This window comes from Sphaerodactylus townsendi, linkage group LG06 (assembly GCF_021028975.2).
Source record: "Sphaerodactylus townsendi isolate TG3544 linkage group LG06, MPM_Stown_v2.3, whole genome shotgun sequence".
Lineage (NCBI taxonomy): Eukaryota > Metazoa > Chordata > Lepidosauria > Squamata > Sphaerodactylidae > Sphaerodactylus > Sphaerodactylus townsendi.
The window spans coordinates 125811413-125824370 of record NC_059430.1 but is presented as its reverse complement, the minus strand read 5'-3'; the positions used below and the strand labels follow the sequence as shown (position 1 = coordinate 125824370).

The window sequence follows — 12958 nt, the reverse complement described above, 5'->3', positions numbered from 1 at the left end:
TCCCCCATTCAAAGTAGATGCTTCACCACTGAGCCGCAGCACTCCGATAAAAGCTCGATTTAAGGCAGTTAGCTAGGAATTAAAAGGTGCCTAGAAGTGACAAATGCAGGCTGAACCCAATGAAAAGCAACTACAAACTGGGCTGGGTTTTTGGGATGCCAGATGCCAACTACTGCCATAGGCGGGGAGTTCAGACTTACATAGAATATCCAGCCGGTGAGGCTCACTGGAAGCGGAAGAGATGCTGTTGGATCCCTTGCAAGTATAGATGCCAGAGTGACTCCGGTGACTTGGGTCGAGCGTGAGATTCTGGGTGTTGTTGGTCAGAAGAATATGATATCCTGGTTCCAGACTCTGGCCCCCCTTAAACCAGGAGTACGAAACTGAGCTGCCTGCAGAGGTGCACATCAAAGTGACAGGCTGGTCTTCGGTGGCCACGGAGGGGCCAGTGACTGTGACGTCACGCACTGGAACTGTGAGGACAGAAAAAGTTGCAGAGGCTGACAAGCTTATTCCCAGGTATCCCTCTTCCGTGGGATTTCTGTTAAAGGACAATTATGTGCTGGGTGGGTACAGACAGATATGGAAGACCTCCAGATAATGTTGCCAACTTCTCTTGAAGATCTCCTGACATTACAGCTGGTCTACAGACCACAGGGATCTTTTATCCTGCAGAGTGTGGCCTGCTTTGGAGAGTAGAATCTATGGCATTATGTCACATTGAGATCCCTCTCGTACCCAAACTCTGCCCTCTCCAGGCATCACCTCCCCCCCCCCTCCAAAAAAAAATATCTAGGAATTTTCTGACCAGAGCTGTCACCAGAGAAAATGACAGAACTGTGGAGAGATACTGACAAGCAGATTGGCTCCTGGCCACATGAAGGGGCCTTGCAGTGAATCAAACTGTCAGCTCATCAAGGTCCGATTGGCCGTGGCTCTCTGGTTTCTGGGGCTGAGGTCCTTCACATCACCCATCACCTATTTCTTTTTAACTGGCAGTGCTGAGTATTGAACCTATGATCTTCTGCATGGGCAGCAGATGCTCTTCCCCAGGGCCACAGCTCCTTTCACTAGCTAGCGTGGTGTCGTTGTTAAGAGCACGTGGGCTCCAGTCTGGAGAACTGGGCTTGCTTCCCTGCTCCTCCACCTGAGCGACGAACTCTTATCTGGTGAACCAGATTTGTTTACGAGTTCCTACACATGAAGAAGAAGAAGAAGAAGAAGAAGAAGAAGAAGAAGAAGAAGAAGAAGAAGAAGAAGAAGAAGAAGAAGAAGAAGAAGAAGAAGAAGAAGAAGAGAGGAGGAGCAGGAGCAGGAGCAGGGGTTGTTTGGATTTTTATCCTCCCTTTCTCTCCTGCAGGAGACTCAAAGGGGCTGACAATCTCCTTGCCCTTCCCCCCTCACAACAAACACCCTGTGAGGTAGGTGGGGCTGAGAGGAGGCCTCCGAAGAGCTGTGAGCCCCAGCCCAGGAGTCCACCAGCTTCCAGGCGAGATTCTAATTTGGGAGTCCACCCATGAGGGCTAATCTGGAATTCCCAAGATAAAGAAGCCCTCCCACAGCTCAGGCGGCAGAGCTGTGAATCAAACCCAGTTCCTCCAGATTAGATACAGATTAGATACACTGCTGAAGCCAGCTGGGTGACCTTGGGCTAGTCCCAGTTCTCTCTGAACGGTCTCAACCCCATCCACCTCACAAGGTCTGCTGTGGGGAGAAGACGGGAAAGGATAGGAAGTGGAGGTGATATAAATCGAAACTTTTCTTCTACTGTAACGAGAAAAACAGGTTGTGGTGAAATCCTCATCCCAGGAGCCAGCCAAGTGGTGCTAGCTGGTCTGGTCTGCCAACATTGTGCTCAGATTGGCCATGCCACCGTGGCCTTCTCGGGACTTTCCCAGGGAGTTAGAGCCAGCCCATTTCTGAGACTGTCAAAATCTTAGCAGCAGAATGGTCAGAACATGTCATGACAGTTAGATCATGGTGATCATATCCTATGCAGCTAGAAGGCATGAGTCCAACAAACAGACCGGTTCAATTCAGTTGCTGAAGTGACCTTTACAGTGATTGGTGGAACTACCGTGTTTCCCCGAATATAAGACAGTGCCTTACATTAATTTTTGCTCCCAAAGATGCGCTGTGTCTTCTTTTCAGGGGATGCCTTATTTTTCTGTGTTCTGTTCGTCGGGCATGCTTCCAAACAAAAACTTTGCTATGTCTTACTTTCGGGGGATGCCTTATATTTCGCACTTCAGCAAAACCTCTACTATGTCTTATTTTTAGGGGGTGTCTTATATTCGGGGAAACAGGGTATGTATATAAGCAACAGCAATGTACTGTATTTGGGTGCTGTGTGGTTTCTGGGCTGTAGGGCAGTGTTTTAGCAGCTGTATGGCCGTGTTCTACAGCCCGGAAACCACACAGCACCCAAGTGATTCCGGCCGTGAAAGCCTTCGACAATACAATGGCCACTTCCATATAATAGTTTGTTCCCTTAGGGGAAACAAAGAGGTGCCCTGCCCGGGAGCACTTAAGTTTGGACTAATTTTAAAATACCCTTGTATACTACCAGCCACTTGGTAGAAATGAGCCACATGGCACTCCAGATGTTCATGGACTACAATTCCCATCAGCTCCAATTGGCCATGCTGGCAGGGGCTGATGGGAATTGTAGTCCATGAACATGTGGAGTGCCATAGGTTCGCCACCACTGGTATATAGTATCTTGTACATATAGCAACTCTATGGTATATAGCAGAGGTCTTCAAACTATGGCCCTCCAGATGTTCATAGACTACAATTCCCATGAGTCCTTCCACTTGGCCATGCTGGAGGGCCATAGTTTGAAGACCCCTGGTATATAGCATATAGCTATATAGCAACTCTATGGTAAAAGCCTTCTTGTGAAAGAATCTGCTGTGTGGAGTATATCTTCTTATTGAAGGAGGGAGTTTGCTGTATATGCCCACTTGTCTACACAAGTAGTACCGCTCCAGTCTGCTATCAGAACAGACCACACTGTCTACTGGTGGTTATTTACTTCTTTCCACCTCAATCTCCTGCGTCTTGTTCCTCTTCTGGAGACTGAGAACGTTCACGGCCTGGCAGACATAATTCCCAGAATGCTTTACGGTGATATCCCGGATGATCAGCTCCGATCTTGTGCCGCACTGCATCCCATTGCAAAACCAGATGTAACGTGCGTCGGGAATAGTTTCAGCCTTGCAGGTCAGCCTCAGGTCGGAATGCTCTCGGTAAAGGCTTTCAGGTGGGTGGATCACAGGTATTTCGGGCCCATCTACGGAAATGCATAGGACATCATTGTGGAGAATGAAGGTGGAGATGAATAGGGATGAAGGCGGACCTGCCCAAATACACTAGTCATCTTCAGAGGGCCTTTCCCCACTTACCTTAAGCCCCGCGCTACTCTCCTCAAGTAGTGCGGGGTCCCCCGGCACTCCCCACGACAGGGGCGGCAACAGTGCAGCCGCCCCGACGCTGCCGCTGTCGCGCCCCCTCAGCGTGCGGCATCCCTGGCGCTCTTGTAAACGGCGCCTTTTGATGACCCCGCGCAGAGCGCCCGGGTGCACCAAGGATGCCGCGTGCTGAGAGCAGCGTGTGGCATAGGGGTCATCGTGGAGAGTGAGGAAACGCCCAGTGTCTCTGCTTTGGTTCTGAGATTAGGGCCATTGTAATTGGGGAGAGGGTGTTCTCATTCATTGCCCCAAGACTCTGGAGCTCTCCTTCCAAAGAGTTTCATCTGTCTCCTCCTGTTACTGTCCTCTACCAGTAGGTGGAGAACTGTTTTGTTTCATTTAGCATACCCGCAATGATCCTTTCTTCCTAACCCATGGGTTTTTAAAAAAAATGTTTTATACATATTTTAACTCTGTTTTTAAAACTGTTTTCATGATGTGCATTTGGGAGGGGGATTGATTTTCACGTTATTAACATGAGATTTGATCATCCCCACAAACACCGGCCAAGAGGCGCAAGGAAGACAGGTGGACTCACAGATCACATCGACGTATTTGACATCACTTATTTCGGTGTTCTCAGAGTCGGACAATTGGCACTGGTATCGGCCAGCATCGTCTCGGGTTATGTTCGGGATGGAGAGCGTCCGGTTATTCCCAGTCAAGTTAATACGAACACTTTCCCCAACAGGGCGGCTGTTCTTGAACCAGCGAACTGTTGCGGGTCCAGAGAGGTTCTCGCAAGTTAGATTAACAGAATTCTTGAACTCTACGGCATAACGGCATGGGAAGGCAGAGACGGTGGGCTTGTCCAGCCACTCTGCAGGTGGAAAAAAGAAAACAAGCTTACCGTCAGTGATCTATCCCCTTTGGACCCTACCACACTTGCAGAATAATGCACTTTCAATCCACTTTCAATCCACTTTGCAGCGGGATTTTACTGTGCAGAATAGCAAAATCCACTTCCAAACAACTGTGAAAGTGGATTGAAAGTGCATTATTTTGCATGTGCAAAAGGGGCCTTTGATAGATCTCCCACTCCCGTCCAAATCAGGCAAAGGGCAGTTCCATGTCAGAAATGCTGCCCTTTCTAGCCTCAGGAAACTGCTGATTTCGTATTCTTGCATTGTGCAATTTGCCTTGAGTCTCAGGTGCCTCCTGCACATGCAGAATAATGCACTTTCGATCCACTTTCAATGCACTTTGAAGCTGGATTTTACCGTGCAGAAGAGCAAAATCCACTTTCAGACAATCGTGAAAGTGGATTGAAAGTGCATTGGCGTAGTGGCTAAGTGGCTAAGAGCAGTGGCTAAGAGCAGGTGCACTCTGATCTGGAGGAACCAGGTTTGATTCCCAGCTCTGCCGCCTGAGCTGTGGAGGCTTATCTGGGGAATTCAGATTAGCCTGGGCACTCCCACACATGCCAGCTGGGTGACCTTGGGCTAGTCACAGCTTTGCAGAGCTCTCTCAGCCCCACCCATTTCACAGGGTGTTTGTTGTGGGGGAAGGAAGGGCAAGGTGATTGTAAGCCCCTTTGTGTCTCCTACAGGAGAGAAAGGGGGGATATAAATCCAAACTTTTCTTCTTCTTCTTCTCTGCATGTGTGGAAGGGGCCTCACAGTGAGACAGGCAGACTGAACACAACCCAAATCAGCAAAATAAAAATCAACATCATTTAGAGATGCCGCTCGACGGAAGAATGCACCCGGGTGTTCCGATTTGGGAGAGCTGCTTCGCAGAAGCCGAGGCTACAGGCAGAGGGGGCTTCTCTAGATAGTTAAAGGGGTTAAACCTTGAGAGGCAAGAAGTAATGAATGGAGCCTTTTGATTCCTGTACATGCGCACGCCCTATTTCAGTACCACCAACCAAAGTCTTCCTCACTATATAGATTCCAGTGTCATTCAAGGTCAACCGGCTGATGGTCAGGGAACAGTTTGGGCCTGGAGTCTCCCGCCCGGTGAAGGCTGGACCATCATCTTGATGATAATATGATGGAATATATGCGAAGATCCGTTTTGATTCCACTTGCTCATCTCGATACCAGAAGCATGCAGCAAACTTAGGCTTTCCTGCTGGGATCAGAGTGACCGTGTGCGCTCTTAATGGCCATTGTGGGTCCACCCTAACAGGGAATGTCCTGGGCTTGGGTCAGCCGGAAGAAAGAATTCAAGATGACAGCTGGATGGAGGAGGAGAGGGGTGGGGGAGAGGGAAAGAACCCTTTATTAGGCAGTAACAGCACAGTCGCTCAGACCTGGGATTTTAAGACGACCTGCATAGCAGCAGCAGCTTTACTGATTCTTTTCAGACAACCTGGGACTACTAGGAGAAAAACAAGATCAGGAAACATTCAATTAAAGGAATTTGTGATAATGCTTCAAGAGAGGAAGCGTGCAGATGGTAAGTCATGCTGGTCAGCAATACAACAACTAGATTTGTGTCTGGGGAGACCAAGAAGATTATAGGACTGTAAGCTATTTTTATTGAATTTACCGCTGTGTTTTAAATTTTTAAATTTAAATTCTAATTTAATGGGGTTTTGTTTGTATATATTATATGTGGAATCTGTGTTGTGCACCGCCCAGAGCCCTCCGGGGGTTGGGCGGTATAAAAATCCCATAAATAAATGGATGGATGGATGGATGGATGGATGGATGGATGGATGGATGGATGGATGGATGGATGGATGGATGGATGGATGGATGGATGGATGGATGGATGGATGGATGGATGGATGGATGGATGGATGGATGGATGGATGGATGGATGGATAGATAAGCAAGCCTTTGAGAGTAAACTCTCCCTTTAGGTATCTGATGAAGGGAACTTTGATTATCAAAAGCTCAAACCCTAAAAATCTTTTTGGTCCCAAAAGGGCTACTGGCTTTGAATCTCCTTTTTTATTTTCTGGTGTTTTGCTTTCCCCCATGTTCTAAGTTTTAGTTCTGTTGGTGTTCAACTGAAAAATAGTGTGATCTTGATCCATTTTTAAGGGCTATTTCAAAAGCCAAGGACTCCTCTGTCCCATTTGAAGAAGCAGAAATTTCCCAGAGCTTTCCTGGAGGCTTATGTGTCCACAAAATTAATAGCAAAAGCTCTCCTGGGCTAATGCACAATAACGAAGAGACAGACGATCCCCCTGGCTTTCTAGTAGCACATTGGGGAGGGTTGATAACACACCATTCCCTTTTGACTGTACAGTGAAAACAGCCATTGCAGGATTAGAACTGCGACACAATGTCACAGTAAAGTCCCAGATGAAAGAATCATTGTAATTTACCTTCCAGCTGATAGATGAATGCAACAGCTGTGCTGAAAGATCCTTAGTGTAGAAGGGACTAAGTGTGTTGCAGCCCTCTGACATTAATGGCAGAGTGAATCGTCACCTTTGGACAATGCGCTTCAAGGAAAGTTTAGCTAACAGGATATCTTCAGTTGGTAGCTCTCCACCATCTCTTATTAAGTCTGGAGGACAGACTTTAAATCTGTGGGGAAGTTTCAGAAGTCTACACAAGCATTTCCTAGTCTTAACTGCATTGTTGGTTAGGGACCACACAAACTATGGTCCCCATTGGAGTGCATGGCCTAGTAGTCTTTAGATCAGTGATGGTGAACCTTTTCGAGACCGAGTGCCCAAATTGCAACCCCAAACCCACTTATGTATTGCAAAGGGCCAACATGGCAATTTAACCTGAATACTGAGGCTTTTGTTTAGAAAAAACAGTTGGCTCCGAGGCGTGTGCTACTTGCAAGTAAGCTTGGAGGTAGTCGGTGGCTTTGCTTTGAAGCAACCGTGCAACTCTTCCAACGGGTGAATCATGACCTTAGGAGGGTTTACTCAGAAGCAAGCCCCATTGCCAGCAACCGAGCTTACTCCCAGGTAAAGGATCGCGCTTTAGTTCTTCCCATGAAAATCAGTGGGGTTTAACAGCGCTTAACAGGGTTACCTACACTGCTTCCCCAAAACTAGGTCTTAGGTTTAATGCTAATAATCGAGCCCAGCGGCCCAGGCCAGCCTAGATGTGTGTGTGTGTGGGAGGGGTGACTTTGTTTGCGCGTGCCCACAGAGAGGGCTCTGAGTGCCACAGGTTCACCACCACTGCTTTAGATATTAAGGGCACCAGCATGTTTAATGGTTAAAAGCAGCAGACTCTAGTCTGCAGAACCAGATTCGATTCTCCTCTCCTTCACAGTGGACTCAGTGCCAGATTGAGATGAAGAGAGGCTCTTGGCTATTCCACTTGTGAGGCTTCTCCCAATTCCCCCACCCCACCCCGACCTTCACAACTACAGGAAACAAAAGGAAGTATCATTCTGAAAAGGAGTGCAAAGACAATTGTACCAAAGAGTTGTTTAGAGACTACAGTGCATGATGATAGCATATGTAGGAAAGGTGTAATGACCGTGTCAAAAATATTGTGCATCTTGGCTGGATTTTGAGGCCCTAGACTTCAGTCTCCCAAGCTGTCACTCCAGCACGGTCTAATCTGGAGAACTGGGTTTGATTCCCCACTCCTACACATGAGCGTCGGACTCTAATCTGGCAAACTGGGCTTGTTTCCCGATTCTCACACGTGACGCTTGCTGGGTGACCTTGGCCCAGTCACAGTTCTCTCTGAATTCTCTCAGCCCACCTGGAGACAGGCAATGGCACGCCACCTCTGAACATTTCTTGCCTCAAACACCCTACAGCACAGGTGTCAAACTCGCATGATGCTGGCAGGGGGTGATGGGAACTGTAGTCCATAACATCTGGAGGGCCACGAGTTTGACACCTGTGCCCTACAGGGTCGCCAAAAATCATTCGTATCGCTTCTCAGCCTTTTGGCTAAGAACAAGCGTAGATGCGACTTGACGGAATTTTCCGCCACTACCAACTAGATCAGTGGTGGTGAACCTTTGGCACTCCAGATGTTATGGACTACAATGCCCATCAGCCCCTGCCAACATGGCCAATTGGCCATGCTGGTAGGGGCTGATGGGAATTGTAGTCCATAACATCTGGAGTGCCAAAGGTTCGCCACCATGGAACTAGATAATAATATCAGTAATCCACTCATGAAGGAAACCCCAGAACAGGCTTATGTGGTCAGGATTTTCAAAGTGGGATGGTTACGTGCAATCCCTTCCCATTGCGTGGCTGAGACTTCTTACCTGTTAAGAGTAGCACTGGCCAAGAGACTTTCCATCTAAAGTCTGTCCAGCCCATCGTTGTTGAATATGTCAGTCAGAAATCCAAATTATCTCCCCGTAACTAGGGCTTCTACTTCCTGTGCTCCTGCAGACGCTGTGAGTACTGGGAAAAACAAACCAGGAACTTGGCAACTCAAACGCTCCCACCTACTCTTAGCATTAAGTTACTCCCCAGAGTTGAGTTTTTCCCCCTCTAAGTTTAACAGTTCCTCATTTGCCTTGACCTCGTATCATTCCAACAGAGGTGAGCTCTGGGTTGAACAGTGTAGAACAAATGAAGAGAAAGAGGATGAGAAAGACTAAACTCCAAGCCGGCCATCCCCTGTCATACGAAATGGCAGCAGAGGTATTTACACAGTTGCGGCCGTGGTAATTTATAAATACCAACCGGTTTGCACCGATCCTATCACTTTAGGGGTGATGAGCAGAGGTGGGATCCAACCAGTTCTCAGACTAATTTTTTCTGAGTGCCGAGAAGGGGTTACTAAAACAACCTCCCTGCCCAATAGGGACTGGAGGCACGTGTGTGCGGCGCCGCCACTGTTTGAATCCCACCACCATCGGAACCTGTTATTAAAATTTTTGGATCCCACCACTGGTGATGAGGAAGAGAATCCAGCAGAGGTGGACTTGACTAGATTCCCCGTCCAGCAGATGCCCAGTTTCCTTGCCTGTCCAACTCTACAAGGGCTTTACAGGATGAACAACAGCCAGACCAAAACTCAGAGCCAGAAGTGCCTGCAGAAGCCGGCCGTGCATCCAACCCTGCTCCAGCTGCAGAGACTCACCTAGCTCACCTGAGCCCACCTGTCAGCAAAGGCAGAGGACAGAGGGAATTGTTGGGTGTTAATTGAAGAAGCGCGTGCCTTGCTAGCTCAGTGAAGCAGGCGGAAGGTGGAGTCTTCACGGGAATGAAGCCTAGGATGCTGGAAGCGCCTCTATCAAGCAGGTTCACAGAATATCCAGGCCTGGATGCAACAAAGCTCGCGGCTGCTGCAACGCTTCCTCTGACTTGTGGATTCTGTGCATTCCAACCCTCAGACCGGACTTCTGATGCTGAAACCTGACTCTTGGACTGGACTCAGCTCCTGGCTGTAACCTGATATTCTCACATGGGTCCCTTAAAGGCACACTCACATTTCACTGCTTCCCTGGTGCCACGAGACTCCCCTTCCCTGGATCCCAATACCCCCTCAGCCATAGCTACACCATCACCCCAGCTGGTGATTTTCCAGGCAAACGTGAGCTTACTGTTTCCAGCTAGATTTTCACGTAGGCCCTTAGAGGCTTTCATGCCCCCCGGCTTCCCCACTGCCAGAGCAAATATAACTATTGATTGGTGGTGAGCTGGGCAGAGGACAGTCTCTGCAATTTTTCCATGTTATAACACTGACAAGAGCTCAACACAGTTCTCCGTTACGCCATCAGTGTGTTTTGCTCCTCAACAAAAACTCAAGCGCTGTTCTAAAGTTCTTTGGAAAAAAATGTTTTATTTGTTCAAAACCACACGCCATCCTTCCCAAAAAGTACATTCAGGGGGGTTTACAGTGCCCATGCCATACAAAGGCGATATAATTTGAAAAGCGTATCAAGCAATCTAAAACATGCCAGCAAGAACAATAGCATTAAACAGCAGCAATTAAAACTCTGAAACTTTTAAAGACAACCAATATAATGGCAGGCGACTTGAACTTTCTGTACTTTCATGGAACATTTCTGGTTGGAGCAACAAACGTGGGAATATATATTTCCGCAATTATATAAGAAAAGCGGTCCTAATTTTGTTGCAAGAAACTTGGCTACGTCACCCCATAAATTTCGAAGGTTATAGGACTTTCTGTTCACCAGCAACCAAGCCCAGTGGCCCAGGTAGACCGTCGGGTGGTCTTTGTATATTTGCTTCTATATCCCTAGCGGTTAAACTCCTGCCAGCCCCTTCACAACTAATCCAAGCAGTACTGATTGATTGGGATAAATGCCCCCTGATAATTATTAATACCTATATTCGTCCAAATACAAATAACAGCCTCTGTAACGACCCATGGTCGCAATTATCCTCCTTTGTAGAGGTATTGGAATCCAACTACCCCTCATCAGAAAATAATGGCAGGAGGGAACAATGAAAGCAAAAGAAATTAAAAAAAACAAAGAACTTTAATTCTAGGATTGGCCTTCGGTCCTGAGATTTAGGGTTCATTTTTAGGGCCATCATCCACACCACATGCTCAAATGCCTTTTTCCAAACTGTCCTACAGTCCGTAAACAGCGTACTTGTGGACTGTATTCTACAAAGGCAAAATAATAACATTTTCTGATCCGCAAAACGACGCATGTATCATTAAGACAATTGCCCTGTGCTTGAGTGGATGTGTGGTTGGGAAGAGGGAAACGAAGGAGTAGAGATCGTTTTAACGATGTCACATTCCTAAGTAGATTTTCTGCAAAAAGTTTCAATATTGTAATAGTAAAGCATGCTGTTCTTTCACGCTGAGTCAGGAGAAAAGAGATAGGCCCAGCAGATGAGGATGGTGGAGGGATGGGGGCGGGGGAAAAGGAGGGGGTGGAACCATTCTTGTGTCCCCCTGGGAGGTGCTTACAGCACCCCTAGATACTGCGGAACCCTGGTTGAGGATCACTGTTCCAATTGGAAAAATTAGAATACAGAACCTCTCTCTCCACTTTTCTATCCAGAATGGAGTTCACTAATAAAGACTCCTCTTATTAGTTAGAAACTATGAACTGGCTCCGAGATTCTTTTGTTGCCAGCCCACACAGCCATGGCTAAGCTTCGCTGTGTTTTGCCACAGTGCACTCTGCTCGTAATGCAAAGGTATCTCTTACTACATTATGCATGATCTTTGCTTTGGGCTTGAAGGTTTTGTATTGCCTGGGAATACTTTTGGTGATTTCACCCCCCTGGGATGACAAAGGAGGAGTTGGGGAAAAGAGACATGACATGAAAACAAGCCAAATTGTGTGTAACGTATATAACAGAGGAACAAAACAGCGCGTCACACACTGAAGACGGAGGATCAATATATTCAATAAATGTATTTATATATATTTTATAATTGTCCAGTTACTGAATCCAATGATTGTACATCCAGTTTTTTCAACAATAAAAGTTCATTTTTGAGATATATAATCCATATCTTCAATATCTACTGAACAAAAATAGTTCATTTTTTTCAATATCTTTAGGATAATTCTATTCCATATAGAAAGTACTTCCCAAACGACTCGCGCGTTTATAATTAGACCTAGAGTGTATGCAGCCATTTGGGTTTGTGTGTCAGCTCTGTTAAGAGACAAAAAGACCTGTGCATGGCAAATGAATGAATAATTTTCCTGAAAGAATTGCTTCTCCTGAGGAAGACTACAGTGAAAACGTACTTATAAACGCGCGAGTCGTTTGGGAAGTACTTTCTATATGGAATAGAATTATCCTAAAGATATTGAAAAAAATGAACTATTTTTGTTCAGTAGATATTGAAGATATGGATTATATATCTCATTTTCATTTTTATTGTTGAAAAAACTGGATGTACAATCATTGGGTTCAGTAACTGGACAATTGAAAAGAGACATTCGCCAAAGTGTGTAATAGAACAGTGACCCCTTTCGCACCAATCCTCTAAAATGTTTGTAAAATGTTTTCAACCCCTTCCCCTTTACTACGATATTAGTCCACACTCGCTCCCTTGAAATGATTCCTGGATGCCGTTCGGTGTTTTTTCCTTTTTTAAAAAAGTGTGTGTTGAATCAGTGCTTCAGTGCTTCAAAGCTTCTTGCTGCAGTTCTCACAACTGATATAATTGATGCTCCAAAGATGCTCCACCCCTCCCAAATTTAAAACACACAGAGAAATGATTAAAATAAACAGCCGAAGGGAAAGGGAGTGAGCACGGAAAATGGTACCAAGGCAGAGGTTTGGGGACTGCAGAGAGGCGTGGAAAACAAACAACAACTGAAGATGTTCTGAAAACATTTCAACTGGAGAATTGTTTTAAATGGGGATTCATTTAAAACATTTTGAGGCTGGAATTAAAATGTTTCTGAGACATAAGGGGGGGGGGGAAATGTGGAACTCCATGGAGGAAACATTTTATTTCCAGCCTCAAAACGTTTTAAACGGTTTGTGCAGAAAGGGCCTTAGTTCCAGCAAAGACTTGTATGCAGTGGTGGGATTCTAAATAGTTATCCAACAGTTTGCCCTGCCCCACCTCCTGCGGAGCCCCCTCCCCCCCACTTAACAGACTTCTGTGCCCCCCCCAATTGATGTTGGGGGGAGG

The 12958-nt window shown here is 46.6% G+C and overlaps 1 protein-coding gene across 1 annotated transcript in view; it reads right to left on the bottom strand.

The window, feature by feature from the left end:
• The window catches only part of LOC125435515 (hemicentin-2-like), a 49889-nt gene extending 39929 nt beyond the window's left edge, over positions 1 to 9960 (bottom strand). Inside the window, exons 1-6 of the mRNA XM_048501711.1 lie at positions 9779 to 9960; positions 9464 to 9473; positions 5301 to 5616; positions 4012 to 4296; positions 3038 to 3295; positions 201 to 473 (exon numbers count right to left, since the gene is read on the bottom strand). Coding sequence (XP_048357668.1) covers positions 201 to 473; positions 3038 to 3295; positions 4012 to 4296; positions 5301 to 5616; positions 9464 to 9473; positions 9779 to 9960 — 1324 coding nt within the window. The remainder of the gene's footprint in view (positions 1 to 200; positions 474 to 3037; positions 3296 to 4011; positions 4297 to 5300; positions 5617 to 9463; positions 9474 to 9778) is intronic.
• Between the last annotated feature and the right edge of the window lie 2998 nt (positions 9961 to 12958).